The sequence below is a fragment of the Nymphaea colorata genome, chromosome 9, assembly GCF_008831285.2.
Source record: "Nymphaea colorata isolate Beijing-Zhang1983 chromosome 9, ASM883128v2, whole genome shotgun sequence".
Taxonomy (NCBI): domain Eukaryota; kingdom Viridiplantae; phylum Streptophyta; class Magnoliopsida; order Nymphaeales; family Nymphaeaceae; genus Nymphaea; species Nymphaea colorata.
Genome location: NC_045146.1, coordinates 19968594 through 19989004, shown reverse-complemented (window position 1 = coordinate 19989004; position 20411 = coordinate 19968594). Strand labels below are relative to the sequence as shown.

General features: G+C 39.9%; 1 protein-coding gene across 5 annotated transcripts; it reads left to right on the top strand.

The window, feature by feature from the left end:
• Nucleotides 1-3162: 3162 nt before the first annotated feature.
• LOC116260927 (probable sodium/metabolite cotransporter BASS5, chloroplastic) lies at nucleotides 3163-8747 on the top strand. 5 transcript variants are annotated; one of them, XM_031639464.2, is made up of 9 exons: nucleotides 3163-3545; nucleotides 3664-3696; nucleotides 3809-3915; nucleotides 5041-5168; nucleotides 6125-6318; nucleotides 6467-6650; nucleotides 7056-7309; nucleotides 7381-7463; nucleotides 8177-8747. In XM_031639464.2, the coding sequence occupies exons 1-9, from the start codon at nucleotides 3353-3355 to the stop codon at nucleotides 8246-8248; spliced, it is 1248 nt and encodes a 415-aa protein (XP_031495324.1). In that variant the 5' UTR covers nucleotides 3163-3352; the 3' UTR covers nucleotides 8249-8747. The 5 variants fall into 5 exon arrangements, with proteins under 5 accessions (XP_031495324.1, XP_031495325.1, XP_031495323.1 ...); XM_031639465.2 differs by having other exon boundaries at nucleotides 3165-3545; nucleotides 3792-3915; nucleotides 6398-6650; XM_031639463.2 differs by having other exon boundaries at nucleotides 3167-3545; nucleotides 6398-6650.
• Nucleotides 8748-20411: the final 11664 nt, after the last annotated feature.

The window sequence follows — 20411 nt, the reverse complement described above, 5'->3', positions numbered from 1 at the left end:
TGGTAATCGGTCTGATAGACAGAGGTGTCTGTCGCAATTCTGCTGGCCAAAAACCAACAGCCAACACTTACAAATGTCTTGATAGACAGAAGCGTCTGTCGCAATCCTGCTGCCCAAAAACCAACAGCCAACACTTATAAAGCACATGATTGGGGGCATTGCCATCCACCGATGGAGGCGTCTGCAGAGGGTTAATTTTCACTGACGCATCTCTTTTATATATATATACATATATATTATCATCCTTAATTATTAAGATGTCCGAAAGCACTTGCCATCCACAATAACAAAAGATTAACTGTGTCATTAACTGTAATATCATAATCAACACATGTTGATGCCGTTTTATTGATTGGAGTAGGGGATTGTTTACGACATGTCTTTAGTTTGATTTTTGTGAGTGTCATGTGTATGTGTTTTAAGTGATGAGGCACAATATCCAATTTGTAAGGTATATTGTTGCTATCACATGGTGTAAGACTCCAAAGGTAAGGAAATAAAGGGGGCCTACGAGCCTTTATATCATCTTCATATTTATTCAGTTTAAATGCATTTTTGTCTTTAAACCAAATTTTTGGTTTGTCATCTAAATATCCAAACTAATTTAACAAAGTTTTTACAAAACCAAAATCTTTTGAAAGCCATCCAAATGCTCCCTCACATTTTTTTTTAAATGTTAGACAGCCCTTTTTTAAAAAAAAAATGTTAGACAGCCTTTTTTTAAAAAAAAAAAATGTTAGACAGCTTTTTTTTTAATGTTAGATAACATAGAAAAACCCAATTTTAACAAAACGTGATGATGACAATGAGAAACTATTAAATGGCTAGCTAGGTCGTCATCATTTTTTTTAAAACCGGAATAAAATAACGAGTCACCTTTTCTTTCATGCTTGTTGAGAGAAGACAGTTCGCGGTATACCATGTCACATCTTATTGCAAGTCCAATTACATAAACATGCACTGAAGAACTCTGCTCAAGATGCTTATGAGTTACGACAACAGAGGAGTTGGCCCATCTTAATCAGGCATCTTGCCGTGATGCATATAAAGGAACAGCAGGATGAAAATCACCGCATGCTCGGGAAAGTAACAAGCAGTCTTTCAAATTTCTCTTAATGGTGATCAAGAGTAGAGAGAAAATACTCTTATATATCCGTTTATCTTATCAAGTACTCAGCAATATGATGCACTAGTTTGAAACAAGATTTTATTGTAACATCTCAAAATAATTGGCCTAGTGATCATTATCGTTACGTGAATGACATTCAAAACTCATGAAGGATTCAGAGACCCATGTCTCATACCACCAGTCGTATACATTTGGAGTCCAAACTGAAACTAACTATGAGGTGAGGTGAGCATATAAATTTCTGGTATGTCTAGCTGATTTTCCAATTACTGAGACAAGTTTTCAACAATGTTGTAGGCACTACACACAATTCCCAGTCGGTCCGTTTACGTGAAGCGTATATAGGGTCCGAAAGAGAATACCATGGGCACAAAATTAGACGTTCATGAATACCAACATTAAGATGCCCTAACTTCACCCATGCGGGTCGAATTAGCATGAATCATGCATGGAGCTCTTTCGTAAAATGATTGCAGCCAACTTCAAAAACCAAACTCTCCGACTATTGTGGACATTAGGCGGCGGACGTATCTCTCTCTTTTTCAACGAGTCAAATAAATTCGTTCATGTGATTAACATCTTTATCACAGCAAGAAACTTAAATGTATTTGCTTTGTGTCTGCCAATTGTACTTCCGACGATAAATGTTGCGACCGTCTTATATATATTAACACGATCGCCTCATCTGGGAATACTTTGATTAGCTGCTTATAGTTGATTGGGACCAAAGGTCCAAAAGTTTGAGACCGGTGTACGCTCACTGCGATGAAGGTTGATTTCTCTAGTTGAGGAGATTATCGGAAAATTCCCTATTTTCTAAGTAACCTTAGAAATAAAAAAAAAAAAAAGTTGGTGCAAATTTTACTTGATGTATCTAATTGAACCCGCTACTGGACTATGGGGAACCACAAAGAAAGATGAAGACATGCACGAGCACAATTTTGTGTTGAGATTTGAACTTGGGAAAATTATAAGGTTGTGAGACGTATATATTACTAACGAAAATAAACTGGGTTTCTTTTCTTTTCTTTTTTTTAATAGTAAGCAGCAACCAAAGAAATTTTTTCCAGTTTGATTTAAGATGTACGGGTGGGTGAAGTTTCAGCCGTCCCTTCCACCTGAAAAATTAGGAATTCGCAGCTCCCGCCGTGAATGGTTGTAAAGCAGCAGCAGAAACTGTAACAACAGTGCTAAATGGGTTAGACAGTAATACTATGTGATGCGTAGATAGTGGCCAAACTGAGAAAAAGTGAAAGATTTGTTCAAGTCAGCAACTCCTTGTTCATGTATACATGTCATGTATTTTTAGGGTTGGTGGAGGCCCCAGATCGTAGCACAATGAAATTACAAATCAATCATGTAAGAAGCATATATAATAAGAAAAACAAAAACCAACTTAGAGTAACGTGTATCGTGACGTCTTCTTTTTGTGCGATGGTATTTTCTGGTGCATTGCACGTCCTTTTGCTAGATGGAGCTGGTGAGCAGAAGCTATGTTTGTACAGCTGTTCAGCCCGTTATTAATGAAGGTTGGAAGGCCTAACGTTCAAGCTTGCATCGGAACTTAGAGTCTGATATTTCCCTCGAAGATGGACCTATTATCTAAGCATGCGCGGGTGAAAACAAGGCAACGTAACTGGTGTTGTTAAGTGAACTCCCTGGATTAAGTTCCAACTTGTTCTTGCCATTTTCTTGACCGAGTTTTTCATCTGGCCTGATTTCGGCAAAGACTTATATGTATCTATTAACCTTAATAAGGAAAAACAATTATTTATTTAACTCTATGATCACAGATGGTGTACCACTGCCACATGGAGAGGCTATCCTTGGTACTTTTGCAGCTTGAGCTTTCCTCAACCCTGAGGGGTTTAGTTAACCTCCTAAAGGGGAAGTGTGGAAAGGAGAGAAAATCACACACACAAGCCTGCTTATTCGTTTCATGGAACTACTCCTTGCAGTAACATAAATTGCCACGGAGGTTTGCTTGATTTATAATACGCAGGAGTAACAACTAAGGGTGATTGGTGAAGGCAAATCCTTTCCTTTAAACGAAGCCTTGTCTTCTAAATGAAACGAAAGTAAAGTCAAACCCGAGAAGCAAAACAAGACACCGAGATACCGACGTACGTCCGCCAAAAATGCAGCCCCTCTCCTTCCTCCGCCGGAAAAGGGCAGAAAAGATCCGCCACGTCGGAGGATAGGGCGCCCCTGAATAAACGAGTTATGTTCCCTGCCCGTGGCGCTTTTCTTCTTCTTTCTGCATCTTTCTCAGTTTGGTTGCGGATGGGTATCGCCGCTTGTCTCGGGAATCCGATTTCGCATTGGGCGACGCCGTCGTCTCCAATCCGATCTCCACGACCTACTTCCTTCCTCTCCACTGCCCGCCCATGCCGCAAGCCTTTCCTCTCCTCATTAGGTTGTTAAAATACAACTGCTACTGTTATCATGTTATATGTTAATTGCTCTCTCGCTTTTTCTCTGCATGTTTACTAATACCCTATTTTTCTGTTTCCATTTCTTCTTCTTTCCTGAAGGCGATGCTGCGTCTCCCTTCCTGTCTCAATTTCGTAAGTTGTTCTTCTAAATTCTGTTCCGTTTGCTTTTGCTTCCTCCCTTTTCTCCGTGTAGGGCGAAATGATGATTGGGGATCTACGGATTAAAGGTCGGCTTGGATTGTAGGGAAGGGGGTTGGGCTGTCCATGAGATGTCGACCAGAGAAGGGGTTCGATTTTTCTCCAACGTCGGATGGGATGCCGATGCCGGCGGAACCTTCTCTCCCTTCTCAGGTAAAAACTGCCCACCCCGCCTGTTTCTTTCCGTGACCTTCTTTCTGGCTCCACGAAACAGGTTCTCAAGCCCCCAAAGCCTGTCTCGGCAGCATGCCGCGACCATGCTGGTAAATAGCATATACTGGCAATAATCTACAGAAAGAGCCAGATTTACATACAAACAGCCGTCTGAGTTAGAAAGTCCACTCATCGCCTGCTCCGCTAGGTTAATGAGGTAATTTGCAGACGGCTTCATTGCCAAATGCAAAAAAAAAAAAAAAAAAAGTTTTTAATTTAGATTTCTTCGGAAGCTATCCTAGGTTTTCATGGCAGAAAGGAAAGCCTTTCTGTCAAGAAAGCGGTACGGGAGGGGGCGGACTTTCGTGAGGGGCAATTTCACCATTGTATGGATTATGATCAACAATAAAGCCATTCAAGTTAGGAGATCTGGAGATGCAGTTGCATGTGAATTAGTTATTTACATCAGGCGCCTCCTTGTAAATTTAAACAATAGGAAGTTTTCTGAATTTAAGTCAAAATATTAGCTGTTTTTGTAAATTATGATTACAAAATTTCACGAGATCGTTCTTATTATATAAAAAAGATTTAATTTTTTACTTTTTGTCCATTCTGCTGCACGAGTAGGATTTTGTACTTAATGCCGCTTTTCTCTGACTCCTGCTGGACAAGTTCTGTTTTTTTTTTTTTTTCAATTCCACTGGAAGGTCTATGAATCATTTTCCAAGTCAACGAGTGGGAAATTTCACTCGCAAACGCTTTCTTGTGCGACCAAGCACTTGTCTTTTTACTACGATTTATGCTGTTGCCAGACCAATGAGAGGCTGCAATTTCCTTCTGGTCATGGAACGTTCTGTCAAGAAGATGGCCCCTTGTACTTATATTGGGGCACCCAAGTAGAAAATGATGCACGACAAAGAAATCTCAAGTTTCAGATACATACTTGTTGCCTTTTTGTACTTGTTCCGTCGAGTTATTTTCTCTACACGTACTTTGCGGATTTGTGCAGTGCCTTTCTTCCCCAGTCAAAATGTGGAATTGTCATTAAGTCGGTTACCAGTATAATCTCTGTAAACTTGAATGATAACGTATGAACATTATATACCACTTACTTTTTTGCCGCAGATCGATAAAAGCGAGCTTCATGTTCTAGAAGTCTTAAAAACTGCGAATTCCTATCTGCCTCATGCTGTTGTAGCGAGCACATTTTTGGCACTTGTGTATCCACCTTCTTTCACATGGTTTACCACCAGGTAATGGTCAGTCAGACATCCGTTTGCGGGTTTTCCTCTTATGTTCACGTCCTTATCTTTGGCTTTTTGTCTAACCATCTACAGTCAAATTACAACATTATGTGATCGGTTGGAGTGACATGCTGTAACCGTGTTACGAAGATATCTCTTGTTAGTTGCTTCGTGACCTTGTTGCTAACGATGCTTCTTGCCCTCGAGAGGATCTTATTTTTTATTTGTATGTCAGTCTTGGTCTTCATTATGACTTACGCATAATTGGCTCGCAACTTTCTACTGTTGTTAGAATTCTGTGAAATGGCCATCTAATACCAAATGGTACGTTGTTTGGAAGGATGCACCACTTGTTTTGGTACAATTTATCACATTTGATTATGGCATTTAACATAACACAGGGGTTTGCACTCTGAAAGCATTTGGAGCAAATAGCAAACTTCTCAACATGTAGGATACCAAGTTGTACCCTTTGTGAAAATTATTGTCAACTTTAATGCTGAAATATCATAATTTTAACTCTAGACTTTAGAAACGGTTGACAAAGCATTCTTTACTGATTTACTATATTTAATCATGGGTTGTGAATCATGCATTGCACAGGGCACCGACTTGAAGAATTATTTTCATTATCACCACATAAACTTTCTACTTGGAGTTTTAATAGCACTATCTAAAAGTGAAGATTTTGTACTTTAGGATGAGAATTAAAACATAGATGCATGGTCATGATTAAACTGCTTTTATGTTAAATGGGGTAACAAATCATGATAATGATAAACTATTTCATAGGAGAAGTCTCTCCTTCTATTAGATATATAAAGAATAGAAAGAACATGTCATGTTTACCTAGCTTGAAATTACTTACGTTAAATCTCTCTTAAGTCGTATGTATTTTGTATCTACACAAAGATGTGAACTGTCAATGCTCAATTTGTTGATTAGTCCTGTATACCAACGTTTAGATACTATGCTCCAGCTCTGGGATTTTTGATGTTTGCCGTTGGAGTCAATTCTAGTGCAAAGGATTTCATTGATGCAATTGCAAGGCCAGCTGCTATTGCAGCTGGATATGCTGGACAGTTTATTGTCAAACCTACTCTTGGTTACCTTTTTGGGACCATGGCAGTCGGCATTTTCCATCTCCCAGACCCCATAGGTGATTATACTCAGATTATCATATTTGTTTCCATCTTTGGAATTTGTAGAACCTAAACAGTTGTGTTGATATATTGCAGGTGCAGGAATTATGTTAGTATCTTGTGTTAGTGGTGCACAACTTTCTAATTATGCTACATTTCTTACAGACCCATCTATGGCTCCCTTAAGCATAGTTATGACATCTATCTCAACTGCTACCGCGGTTCTCATCACCCCAATTTTATCCCTGTTACTTATAGGGAAGCGGTTGCCAGTGGATGTAAAAGGAATGATGTCCAGTATTATCCAAATTGTGGTTGCACCTATCGCGGCAGGGCTACTTTTAAATAGGTAATTTCTTCAACCTTACTTCCATGGCCATTGCAATCATCTTTTTCATTGTTTGTGGTGTGAGAGAGAATAGATTGATAGCGTCGCAAAAGTCCAATAGATTGTTGGAACATAAGCCTGACTACAAAAGAACAAAGGAAAAGGGTAAGCAAGCAAAAACCAGCGCTGTTAAGGGGGTTTTGTAGCGGGGTGTGGGGTGGGGTAAGTAAGGAGCTGCCTCAAATCAGTACTCGAGCACAGACCTCAAAAATATTTACAAGAGAAGCATACTTCATTTTGCAAATCATTCATTGTTTGTGGTGTGATTTTGGATCTTTCAATTTTGTCTAGAAAAACTTCCTCATAACAGGAGCGGGGCCGAACATATTTTCTAATGAGATTCCTCTTTCTTCATTTGGTTGCAAGGTTCATTCCGGGGGTCTGTTCTACAATTCGGCCATTTCTGCCTTTTCTTTCCGTCCTTGTAACAGCTCTCTGTGTTGGTTCACCCTTGGCCATAAATATAAAGTCCATTCTTTCTCCTTTCGGGATGGTGGTTTTATTGCTTATAGTTGGATTTCACGCTTCAGCTTTCATTTCTGGGTATGTTCTAACCGATTTAGCATTCCATAAAGCACCAGACGTGGCAGCACTTCGAAGAACCATGTCATTTGAGACAGGTTAGCAAATTCTTGTGTTGCTTATGTGCTAGGTATCTAAGAGTTAAATTTGATTAATCTTTCCTTTACAGGGATGCAGAGCAGCCTACTTGCCCTTGCATTAGCCAACAAATTTTTCCAGGATCCTCTTGTGGGGGTGCCACCAGCAATATCAGTATAAAATCTCTCTCCCTCTCTCTCTTGTCCAATATCGGCATGTCAAAGTAGTGACATAAATCTTTGGTACGCTTGGCAGAAAGGGGCTAGCTTACCTTCGAAGAGGATAACCTTGCTAATTAGAAAGTTATGAAAGAATGATCATGTTCAGAATGCATTGAGGGAAACGTGTAAACCTTGGGGAAATCCTTAAGGTTGCAGCAGACCGTGCCAAGCCCTGGAGATATAAATGGGTTAGGTTTTGGGCCAGTTAAATACACCTGGAAATAGGTCAGTGCTGAAAAAATACCATAACTGAAGAACCACATTTCAACTATATGCATCGCTATGTCAAGAAGGTGTACCCCTGCGTCAAATTTTTGGGCTCCTTCTATTGGACTCAAGTCTGACTCTCTCAGGCTTGGCGGATGCACTTCTTCAGAAACTTAAGTCGAAACGTGATTATGTCGAGTTCCCTCTAACCGAAACTTCAATTATTGGAGTTTGGTCTACATAACTTGCCATACCACAAGAGAGAGAGAGAGAGAGAGAGAGAGAGACTGCTTAGGGTGTGAAAATGAGGACTCTCAACCAAGGCTGCCATCTCATAGGGTTTGCCTTGCTAGGCATGGTGATGAGGGTTCACCTGGTTTCACTCTCGGTCCCGTTTAGTGGTCTGGTTCTTGAAGTCTCTTGTTCATTAAAAAGTTTGACGCAGTGTGTTAATTACAGGTTGTTATCATGTCTTTGATGGGATTTTTGCTGGTCACTGTTTGGGCTAAGAAAAGACAGCGACCTTCTTAGACATATTGCTCCAATGCTTTGGAATCATCGTCTGGGCTTGTGCGGAGATCTACTTGGCTACTGCTGCTTGCTTCCTTGTTGGGTCTTATACATTGATTTTCCTGTCTCTAAGGGTCACCTGCAGTTGCATCGGAGACTAAAGGCATGGTCCCCGCTGTCTTTTCTCCATCTGTATGACATCCTCCTCAATCCTCAGTCTCACATTATATATATATATATATATATATATATATATATATATATGTGCACCTTATGGATATTCTGTCTTTGTAGTTTATTCCACTTCGTTTATCTTGTTTTTACCTAAATAATGTTCGACACTAAGCAGTAACATTGAAGGGCAACCCACAGTGCCCATTTGTTAAATGCTGCTTCAGCCGGTGTAGCATTATTGGGTATTTTTGTCAACAACTTTTCTTTTTCTATTCTTACCATCTTGGTTGCTGGAAGACATTACCATCTAGAACTAACCTTGAAAGGATGTCGTGTGTTTCCGTAAGTGCATTTAGTACAAACGTTTACGTGATTGCCAGAATCTTCAGCTTTGGATCACCACGGTCGGAGGACTATCGTCTGATAATTTTAGGCACCTATCGGCCCTTCAAAGCAATTTAATAAGCGATAAAAGTTGATGGACGTTGTTACTGGCTTCTTGCCTAATCACGAGGGGTATGAAGGATTCGCATTAACGATCTCCATGGTGCTTTATTGTATTAAAGGAATTCTCACTTGCCAATAAACATATTAGGTATTCATCTCATAATAGCTGTGTATGTGACCTAGTTTTTCTACTTCTCTAAGCCACACGAGCATTCAGACCAAAACCTCAGAAGTGGAAAGCTTTATGCATATAGAATGTATTCTTCCTCATCAAGGCCTATGGAATCCCGTCCATTCTTTGTTCCAAGAATTGTGCCCATTATTTGAACCAAGGCAACGGTTGTAGGCCAAGCCAGATGAGTCGTGCATCATGGCAAGAGTAGACATAAGAACCTTCCAAGAGAAGAATACCACTGCTTCTAGTATGGCTCAAAAATACGCTGGGTTGCACGTAGATATATGAAGTGATCAAACAGTCCGATATCTGATTTTAGTATATTATATTCAAGTGAGATCTATATATAATTTCGATATATTATATTCAAGTGAGATCTATATATAAATTTCAATGAGTTTTCTTGCTTGGCTTGGTAGTGTATCCTAGTCAAGGAATGATTCAATTAATTTTTTATCGGAAGTAAAATAGTTGGCTTGAAATTCTTCTTTTCCTGGTACAAATGATGCTACCATGTACATTTCAGGTCCACGTTCAAGTCCAATTTACACATTCTACGACGAGAGGCTAAACGAAAACCCAATTCTGTAGTCTTTCTTGAGTGAAGAAGAGTCTCTCTTTTATAGCGAGCAAAACGCACCATGGTGTTCTACGTGGTAGATCCACCAACCAGGCAAAGCTATAATGAGGTCTATTTGGTGATGCACTTTTATGTAACATTTCTGAAGGAGCAGAAGGATTGATTTGTCCTAAAAGTGTAAATTTAACAAAATCAACGAACATAATAACTGGAGAAGGCGAAACAAATTACGTGGAATGATTTCATGTCTAGTGAGCCACAAGAAAATGCAGCCAATAGTCGAGAAAGTCAGCAGTGCTTACCATCGTCATTTGGAGGCAGCACTCATGTTGATGATGACATTGATTCACAACTAACCCTGCCAAATCAAGCCACCGACATGCTGGTTTAATATTCCCTCTTCCTTTTCATCTCCGAGCTCTGCCGTTACCTTCAATTGATCATTTCTAGTAAAAGCACTGATCATTGTTTCGAAATCTTGCCTCTCTCTCTTCTCTCTCTCTCTCTTTTTGTGTGTGACTGTGTGTGTGTTCAATTCCTTACCCGATCGAGGAAACAATGGCACTGGCCCATTCTCACGTCAATCAATATATGCGCAGAAAAATTTCAGCACAATTTCAAACTGTGGCTGCACAACCTGGTGGGTCGTACATGGATATTGGAAAACTCAAAAGGCGTGTGTTTGGGTGACGAGTATGTAGTTCGTAGAAATGTAGAGTCCATGCGGCTGAGAATTTGCTGATGTGGCTAGAAAATCATGTCAAAAGTCTATGGTTCCCACCACCCATATAGACATAAGGCAACGTGAGATTTCGTGGCTTCTACCCTTCTCCTTATAAGGTCAGACTGTCTGCTTGAGTCCCACGAGAATTGAATTATATTTGCTTATCTTTAATTATTCTTTCTTTTCTCCATTGTTCAAAGGCCTTATTTAATACAATAAGAGAGAGAAGGGTCTGATGTTGCAAGGATAAACATGCCTGCTTGACCACCCACTCCTTCAGATTTTACCTTAGCTTTCCAAGCTTTACATGCAGATCTACCTTCTTTTATGTCAAGTTAAAGCCCCACCAGATACTGTTGGGGCATCAAGATTTAGCAGTAACCGAGGTTCCATATCTTTGGAGTAAATTCATGAAGTACTCATATAAAAAATGGCCATGTTGGAAGATGGCCCCCCACCTTTATTAACCAAAGTTATGTGGCCAGAGCTAGCTTTACAACAACAAGAAAAACAAAAAACAGGTGAGTGAGTTGCGTGCACCATGGTGGTGCACACAAGAAATATGCACAAAAAAAAGGAGGAAGTCGGGGTATTTTGAGGATTTTTTTTCAAATAAAATGTTTTTTTTGGACACTGCCTTTTTGTTGTCCTTCTAGTTGCAGGAAGAGCTTATGTTTTTAATAATTAGGAGTATCTTGGTCAGATTATACCACTCACTTACAATTTTTTTGTACACCATATAACCAGCTTCCAAAAAATAGAGCCATATAAGGGAAAACCAGCTAGAGCAATCTAAAACCTAAAAAAGAAAAGAAAACAACAAGAAAGCTTACACCACTCGATAATTGGCTGGGGATGTCCAGCACAGGGGTTTCTTGTTAACAATAAGGAAGAAATCAAATATGTGGAAAGTATTAATGATAATGAAGTTGCCAAAATCACCACCGAGCATGCTGGCATAGATGAAACGGCTGTTGCTGAAATCACTCATGATACTGTAATCTCCAATGCTAGAATCAAGGAGATTAATGTTGTAACCTCCAAGGCTACTGTAACCTCCAAGGCTGAAATCAAAGAGATAAACGTTAATTGTAAATCTCATTGTCATACAACTTATATTTTACAAGACCACATGCCAGGAAGAAGAAAGAAAAGAGAGAGAGAAAAGAAGAAGACGACAAGGATTTTAACGTGGTTCGACCTTTGGTCTACGTCCACAATGGAAGGTGTCTCTTGCTTGTTGATTTTACAAGACAAGAGACTCTCTTTTATAGTCAATTTACATGTCTATCAATCTCATATTTGTTGGGATTAGATTTGATTACAGAATCACTAATCCCATATTTGTTGGGATTAGATTTGATTATAGAATCGCACTTTTCCTCTTGATCCTCATCTTTTGTAGCATCCTTAACAACCTGGGCGTGATTTGTGGATCTGATATGGGCGAGATCTTCTCCAGCTGTAGACGTGTGATGCAGTGGTTTAATATCCCCCCTCAAGATGAACGCTCGGGAAAGAGCGTTAAGCTTGAATCTAAGATTGTCAAAAGTAGATTGAGCAAGTGGCTTGGTGAGGATGTCCGCGAGCTGATCAGCACTAGGTATATAGTGGACTTGAAGATGATTCTTGGCAATATGATCGCGAACAAAGTGAACATCAATCTCAATATGCTTGCTTCTATTATGAAAAACCGGATTAGCGGAGAGAGAGGCAACACTGATGTTGTCACACCATAGACGAAGAACGTGTGGCATATTAATATGTAATTCCTTGAGTAAAAACGTGAGCCATAAAACCTCAGAAGAACAGGAAGCTAGAGCACGATATTCAGCTTCGGTGCTAGATCGAGCAACAGTAGGCTGTTTGCGGGCAGACCAAGAAACAAGAGATGATCCTATGAAGATAGCAAAACTGCCAGTGGACTTACGATCATCAATGTTGCCAGCCCAGTCTGCATCAGTGTAAGCATCAATGTGAAAAGTGGTGGCCAGCTTTAGCAGAAGACCGCAAGATAGGGTAGCCTTGACATAACGTAAAATGCGCTTGACAGCAGTCATGTGAATAGTAGTCGGCTGTTGCATGTATTGACACACTTTGTTGACAGCAAATGAGAGATCAGGCCGTGTGAGCGTAAGATATTGTAGTGCACCAACAAGTTGCTGATATGGAGTGGGATCGAAAAGAGGCTCCCCAGCGTGTTTTGACAGTTTTAAAGTGGTCGACATAGGCATGCAGTGAGGTTTTGCATCAATCATATTTGCTTTATGCAGAAGATCAAACATATACTTTTCTTGAGAAAGAAATAAACCATTGGAGGAGAAAGTCGCTTGAATGCCCAAAAAATAGTGCAGAGGCCAAGATCTTTAATGCCAAATTCTTGATCTAGAGTATGCATGATGGACTTGATCATAGTATCATTATTTCCTGTAATAATAATGTCATCAACATAGATCAAGATATATAAAGTTGAATCAGATCGCACCCGCAGAAAAAGAGATGAATCCACTTTTGAGCCGACGAACCCCAATGTGACCAAGAAATTAGTAAGTCATTGGAACCAAGCACGGGGAGACTGTTTTAAACCATATATAGCCTTATGCAGTTGACAAACATGATGAGGAAAACGATCATCGATGAAACCCGGTGGTTGAGCCATATATACCTTCTCAGTAAGAACACCATGAAGGAAAGTATTGTGAACATCAAGTTGCCGAACAGTCCAGCCAAAAGTAATGGCAATAGTGAGAAGAACACGTATAGAAGTGTGTTTGACGACGGGACTGAAGGTTTCAAAGTAGTCAATACCATGTTCTTGAGTGTAGCCCTTACCCACTAAGCGAGCCTTGTATCTTTCTAGAGTGCCATCAGCCTTTCTTTTGATACAAAAAACTCATTTCGAGCCAATGATATTAGTAGAGGGAGGCGGTGATACAAGAGTCCATGTGTGATTCTTGTGTAGAGCTGCAAGTTCATCTTTCATGGCTTGAACCCAATAAGTGTGCTTCAAGGCATGAGACGCAGTACGAGGTTCGGTTTCGGAGCTTAGATGGGTGAGATGAACTGCAAGAAGAGGATATTTGGAGATGGTGTAGGTTTTTGGCTTAAGAGAACCAGTTTGAGACTGAGTGAGCATGTGGTGAGAGCGATGTGGTCTAGGGGGTGGTGAAGGGTTTGGCGGTGAAGGATGAGGTAGTGAATGGGTAAGTGAGGGTGTAGGTTCAGATTGTACATCCTGAACGATGTTGGACGGTGAATGAATGGGAGGGAGTGGTGGTGGAGACGATGTAGTATTTGGTGAATGGAGCACGGGTGTGAGAGTGGAACGGTTGAAGAGAGGTAGTACGTTTGGGGAGGGCATAGTAATGACTAGAGGCAGTGGAGGTTTACTTGGTGTAGGTGGTTTTGAAAGGATATACACTTTCATCAAAAACCACATGTCTGCTGATAAGAAGTTTGCTCATATCTCGATCAAAGCAAATGTATCCTTTGTGCATGCTATTATATCCAAAAAAGACATGTTGTTTGCTGCGAAACTGCAGTTTATGAGTATTGAAATCACGTAGACAAAGATAGCAGGCACATCCAAAAACCTTTAGAAACTTATAATCAGGAGATTGTTTGAACAAAACTTGATATGGTGACTTCATTTTGAGAACCCGTGTTGGCATTCTATTGATCAAGAAAACAACAGCTCTAAAAGCAAAGTCCTAATACTTATAAGACAAATTTGCATGTGCAAGTAGAGTTAATCCAATGTCAACAATATGCATGTGTTTGCTTTCTATACTGCCATTTTGCTTGTGAGCATGTGGGCACGCAACTCTGTGAACAATACCAATTTGTTTGAGATAGGTGGAAACTGTGTGATATTCTCCTCCCCAATCGCTTTGAACAGCCTTGATTTTTCGATCAAATTGACGTTCTACCATAACTTGAAACGTTTTGAAGATGGAAAGAACATATGATATACTTTTGATAATATATGTCCAAGAAAAACGAGAGAAGGCATCCATGAAATTAACATAATAGCTATAACCATGCATAGATGTGGTAGCAGCTGGTCCCCAAACATCAGTAAAAATCAAATCAAGTGGAACATTAACCTTATGTAATGTCTGAGTAAAAGGAAGAGCATGACTTTTCCCTCTTTGGCATGCATCGCATATTTGATTATGTGATTTGCCATCAATAGGTAAGTCAAATTTATTTAAAACATGCATCACAATTCTAAAATCAGGATGTCCCAAACGACTATGCCAATCACCAACCGAGACCCGTTCTCCTACAAGTGCTGTTTTCTGGCAGGCTCCATGTTGTTGTAACTTCAGCTGATACAATCCTCCTTTATTTTCTCCCTCCAGAAGTTTCTCCCATGTTGTCTGATTCTTAACATAGCAACGATTTGCATCAAATTCAAAGACAACGTTATTGTCACGGGCAAATTTATGCACAAATAGAAGTTTTTTGGAGATGGTGGGAACATGCAGCACATTGTTTATAAAAATTTTTGAGGCTGGGCTGTAGAGGGAGACATTACCAACATTCTTAATTTGAAGACCAACACCATTTCCAACTCTCAACTGATCTTGCCCACGATATTCTGAGTGAACGGAGAGTTTGTTTAAGTCACCCGTCACATGATGAGTAGCATCGGTGTCGGGATACCAAAATCCATCATCTGTTTGAGGTATGGTTTCCATATGATAAGCTTCTAGGGATGAAGATCCTTTTTGGAACTTGTATAACTTGCAGCTCAATGCACCATGTCCGGATTTCCTGCAAGCTTGACATACGGTTCGACATTGAGAAGCAAAGTGGCCACGATTTTCGCAGGCATGGCAACTGACATTTTTATCCTGAGGACAGATTCCTGAACGCCCTTTTTGCTGCTCATTCCTTCCACGGTAATTGGGATTCTTGAAGCTTTGTCAGTGGGCTACATAGGCTGAAGGATCCTCAACGTTTCCCAACTTTGAAATTTCAGATTCTTGAACAAGAAGCAAAGAATATAATTCTTCCAAGTTTATGGGATCGACGCGAGTGCGCAACGAAACTTTCAGGGTGCCATATTCATCAGTAGGAAGACCAGAAATAATATTCATGACAAGATCCTCCTCAACTACTGGTTTGGAAGCCATGGCTAGCTGATGAGCTACGTCTTTAGCTTTGTGAAAATATGTTGTTATGGATTCATTTCCCTTTTTCAGGTTTTGCAGGGCAGATTTAAGTTGTTGCACCTTTGCTCTAGATTGAGCAGCATAGATGCGTTTTATGGTAGTCCAAACTTTGTATGACGAGTCAAGACCTACAACTTGACTATGGACGACTTCACTAAGCGACGAAATGATCCAACTTAACAATAGTTGGTCACCTCGATGCCATTCCAAGAAGGCTGGATTTAAGATAGTTATTTTGCCATCTTCACTAGGCAAGAACTCATCTGGACATTTGAACGACCCATCAATATATCTCATCATATTATAACTCTTAAGCATAGGAATGAATTGAGATTCCCAAAGCAAGTAGTTGTGAGAAGACAGTTTGATGGATAAAAAATGTTGAAGACTAGTAGGGGCAAGTATGACAGAGGAGATCTGACCTGAAAATGGCAGATTCAAGTTGTCGAAACTAGACTTTGTTGATGCTGTAGTTGTGCTGTAGGAGTCTCCTTCTGGAATTGCTTGTTGATTCGCCATAACCTGTCTCTCATACCATACAAGACCACATGCCAGGAAGAAGAAAGAAAAGAGAGAGAGAAAAGAAGAAGACGACAAGGATTTTAACGTGGTTCGACCTTTGGTCTACATCCACAATGGAAGGTGTCTCTTGCTTGTTGATTTTACAAGACAAGAGACTCTCTTTTATAGTCAATTTACATGTCTATCAATCCCATATTTGTTGGGATTAGATTTGATTACAGAATCACTAATTCCATATTTGTTGGGATTAGATTTGATTTCAGAATCGCTAATCCCATATTTGTTGGGATTAGATTTGATTACAGAATCGCACTTTTCCTCTTGATCCTCATCTTTTGTAGCAGTCTTAACAACCTGGGCGTGATTTGTGGATCTGATATGGGCGAGATCTTCTCCAGTTGTAGACGTGTGATGCAGTGGTTTAATATATTTAAACAATCCACATAGTGTGTCTCTCATACTTTTGAGAGCTACCATGGATGTAGGTACAGAGTACTGAACCACGTTAAAATTGAGTTCCATCTCTTTTGTTTTCATGGTATCAGAGCTTCTTTGAAGTATGCGTGAAACATAAGAAGAAATAGAGCACATTCCATTTGTTCATGGCAATGACTTCCGCTGAAGATTATCAAAGTTGATCTATATAGCTGTCAAGCAAGAGCAAACGACTCCTAAACGTCTGGAGATTTTTCCAGAATCTTTGCAGAAATTTTGAAGTATCAAGGAGGGAACACTTGAATTTTTGAGTGCCCCGGTCAAGAAGAGAAGGAACAGGGAACGTTGTTGTCGCCCTTCACTTCATTGACCAGCGTTTTCAGCACAGACAAACTTTCAAACAGAGCTTTTCCAGGGAGTATGTTCTCTGTGTTACCGATCCAACGGCTCTAAGATCGACCAATTTGGTGATCGAAGTCGTGCAAAATCTAAAATTTTGGAAGCACGTCTGAACCTGTTCTGTTTCTGTCTGTTGTGACAGTCCAGCCAGTTCCGACAACTCGCCGGTCATCTGAGGATGGGACATATTCCGTTTGGTTCATATAGATTTGGGCTTCATTGTATCCAAGTTTCACTTGATTTGGAAGTGATTTGCTTATTCAACAAGCAACAAATGGAAGTTTTGCCTCAACTTCAGCCTTCTCAGTCGACGACAAAACCAGAATCTACCTCAACTTCTGGACGCGGGCATTGATTACTCCGGCCACCATTTTGGTCGAGCAAAGATCCGTCTAAATCGTCTTCTTCTTGGCAATCTTCCTTCCAAATTTCAAAATTTTTGGAGTTGGTACCAGGGCGCTACGATTTTTTGAGTACCAACTATTCTGGGGAGTTTTGTGCAACTGGTCTTCTGATGCAGGGCATTACAGGTTTTTGTCCCTGTGTTCGATCATCTGCCCTGGTCTTCACGATTGTTCTTTTTGTGTGAAAATTTACAAAGAGGATCGTTGATCTGTTACCAATTCAATGACTATAAGCTCGATGACTATAAGCTCGATTGGATTGGTGACTTGAGCCAACCACTATCACCTGATTTTTGTTCGTCTCTTCTGCTGCAAGCTCCACCATCTACAGAAACCAAGTTCTGGTTTTAAGGGCGGACATGTTATCAGTTTGATGGGAAGATTAAAATCTTTCAAACAGATGGAGGGGAATTTAATGGTGCAAACTTAGCATCATACTTGAAGGTCAATGACATTACTCGTTATAAAGCATGCCCAAAAACGCCTGAACAAAATGGGATGGCAGAAAGACGTCATCATTCTATTACTGAACTTGGCCTCACTCTTTTGTTTCATAGTTCTCTTCCTATGCAATTTTGGGTAGAAGCGTTCTCTACCGCAGCTTGGTTAATAAACAGACTTCCCTCGCCTACACTTGACATGGCCTCTCCTTATGAGAAATTATTTCACAAACAGGTTCATTATTCCATATTTCGTAGCTTTGGATGCAAGTGTTTTCCTTTTCTTGGTAGATATGCCAAGAACAAGTTTGAACCAAAAAGCTTACCATGTATTTTTCTTGGTTACTCGGAGCAACACAATGGATATTGGTGCCTATACCCACCAACTCGAAGAATCTTCATCTCACATCATGTTGTATTTGATGAGAAAATTTTTCCATACAAAAGGCCAAGCAAACTTTTTCATCCCATGGATTCGACTCAAGAGGTAACAAGTTTTACTGAAAGTGCAGGTGAACAAACCATGTGCTCAGAGTTCAATAACGATCCATGACGGCTCACATCCTATGCCAATCATAACTCTCATGATTCTTTTTTGCTAAATGCTCCTACTAATGCAACACTACCTTAGCTGGACAGAATGATCATCTCACTCATGTTCACACAGAAGAAAACATGTCAAACAATAATGACACCAATGCTGTAAATATCAATGCAGCTACAACTAGCGCACATACATTACAGGGGCTGAATGATGTTACAACCCATGATCAAGGAGAAGAAAATATGTCAAACAGTGATGACACTTTTGATAGAGCTGAAGATATGAATATGCAAGTTCATCATGATGACATCACCACCAGTGGAGCAACCAACTCTCATTCCATGGTAACTCATTCTAAGGATGTGATCGTGAAACCTAATCCTAAATATCTCCTTGCTTGCTTGATTCCTCAAGAGCCTCGTACAATCAAAGAGGCTCTCAAAGATCCTAACTGGACGACAACTATGCAAGAAGAAATAAAAGTTCTTCATGATAATAACACATGAGATCTAGTTCCATATTCCAAGGACATGCATGTTATAGGCAGCAAGTGGGTCTTCAAAACTAAACTCCGAAGTGATGGAACAGTCGAACGCCTCAAGGCTCGACTTGTTGCTAAAGGATTCTCTCAAATTCCTGGAATAGATTTTCTTGAGACGTTTTCACCAGTGGTAAAACTCGCTACTATCAGAATTGTATTATCTATTGCTCTTCATTATGCTTGGGATATTCGTCAACTTGACGTCAAAAATGCCTTTTTACATGGTCTTTTACAAGAACCAGTTTATATAGACAACCTCCTGGATTCTGAAATTCTCTCAAGCCAGATTATGTATGTAAGCTCAGGCGAGCTCTTTATGGTTTAAAACAAACTCCTCGAGCTTGGTATGATCGACTTGGTACATTTCTTCTCTCATTGGGATTCTTTGCAAGTGTTGCTGATCCATCTCTTTTTGTGTGCCAAAACAAACATGGAATTCTTATTTTACTATTATATGTTGATGACATCATTCTTACCGGGAATAACACAAAGCAGATGCAAGAATTTATTTCACAAGTAAGCTAAGAGTTCGCCATGAAGGATTTAGGATTTCTTCATTATTTCCTTGGAATAGAGGCTCATTTTCATGATCAATATCTTGTTCTCAGTCACAGAAAATATGCCTACGAGCTACTTGATAAGGCCCATTTATTGAATGCCAAAGATGTTCCCACGCCCATGGTCACAAACTTTCGCCCATCTTCAGCTCAAGAATCAACAGAACTTGATGCCACCATATATAGAAGTTTGGTAGAGGGTTTGCAATATCTCACTATAACGAGGCCTCATATGAGGATTTATGAGGATTAATTGGCAATCCATGTCGTAGCATCCACCGGAGCTCAAAAATGATTTATGAGGATTTTCATGCAGGAACATGTGATGGCTGTTGTGATTTAAAAATAGTTCCAATTCCGAGTCCAATTGGATTAAGTTGAGTTTTGATAAGGGTTGGATTGAAATGTATGTAGTTGGAAACATAGTCTCGTAAATTGATTGATAAATATGACGATTTGAGTTCAAAATATAACAATCCAAGCTTATACTTGAAATTGTAAGTGTGGAACGAACAACGAAAAAATCAAATGACGATAATGATTTAACCTTGAAATCTCAGGTTAATGTTTGCTCATAAGTTTATGAAAAAAATCTAAGTAAATTTAGAATTGCAAGTGAGCAAAAAAATGAGTTGACTTTATAATAATGGCCAACATGTCACCGCTGAGTTGCAAACAGACACATGATTTTACATGCATGCATACACACACGAATAGAGCAGTTCTGATATGACGGACTGACTTCACGTGCTTAAAAATTTCAACTCGCGCAACCTTGGCTAATCTTAAGAAGCTGAACATTCATAACCACCCAGGTAGGTCATCCATTGGGAAAGGAGGTGCGATAGAGCTTTTCTTCTGGTTATGGCTGAAAGTTTTGGCACTAAGAAAGAAACCTAATATTTATAGTTTATGGGAAAGCAGCAGCACGTAGCGACCCGTCGGAACTGTCCTTTTCGTCCTGCTAGAAATCAAACGGAATGGATGGGCCACCGATCGAAACCGAACCAACCTGTAAGACGTGGTTACTAGGGAAGTAGTGTCAGTTTCTTTATTTTTTTT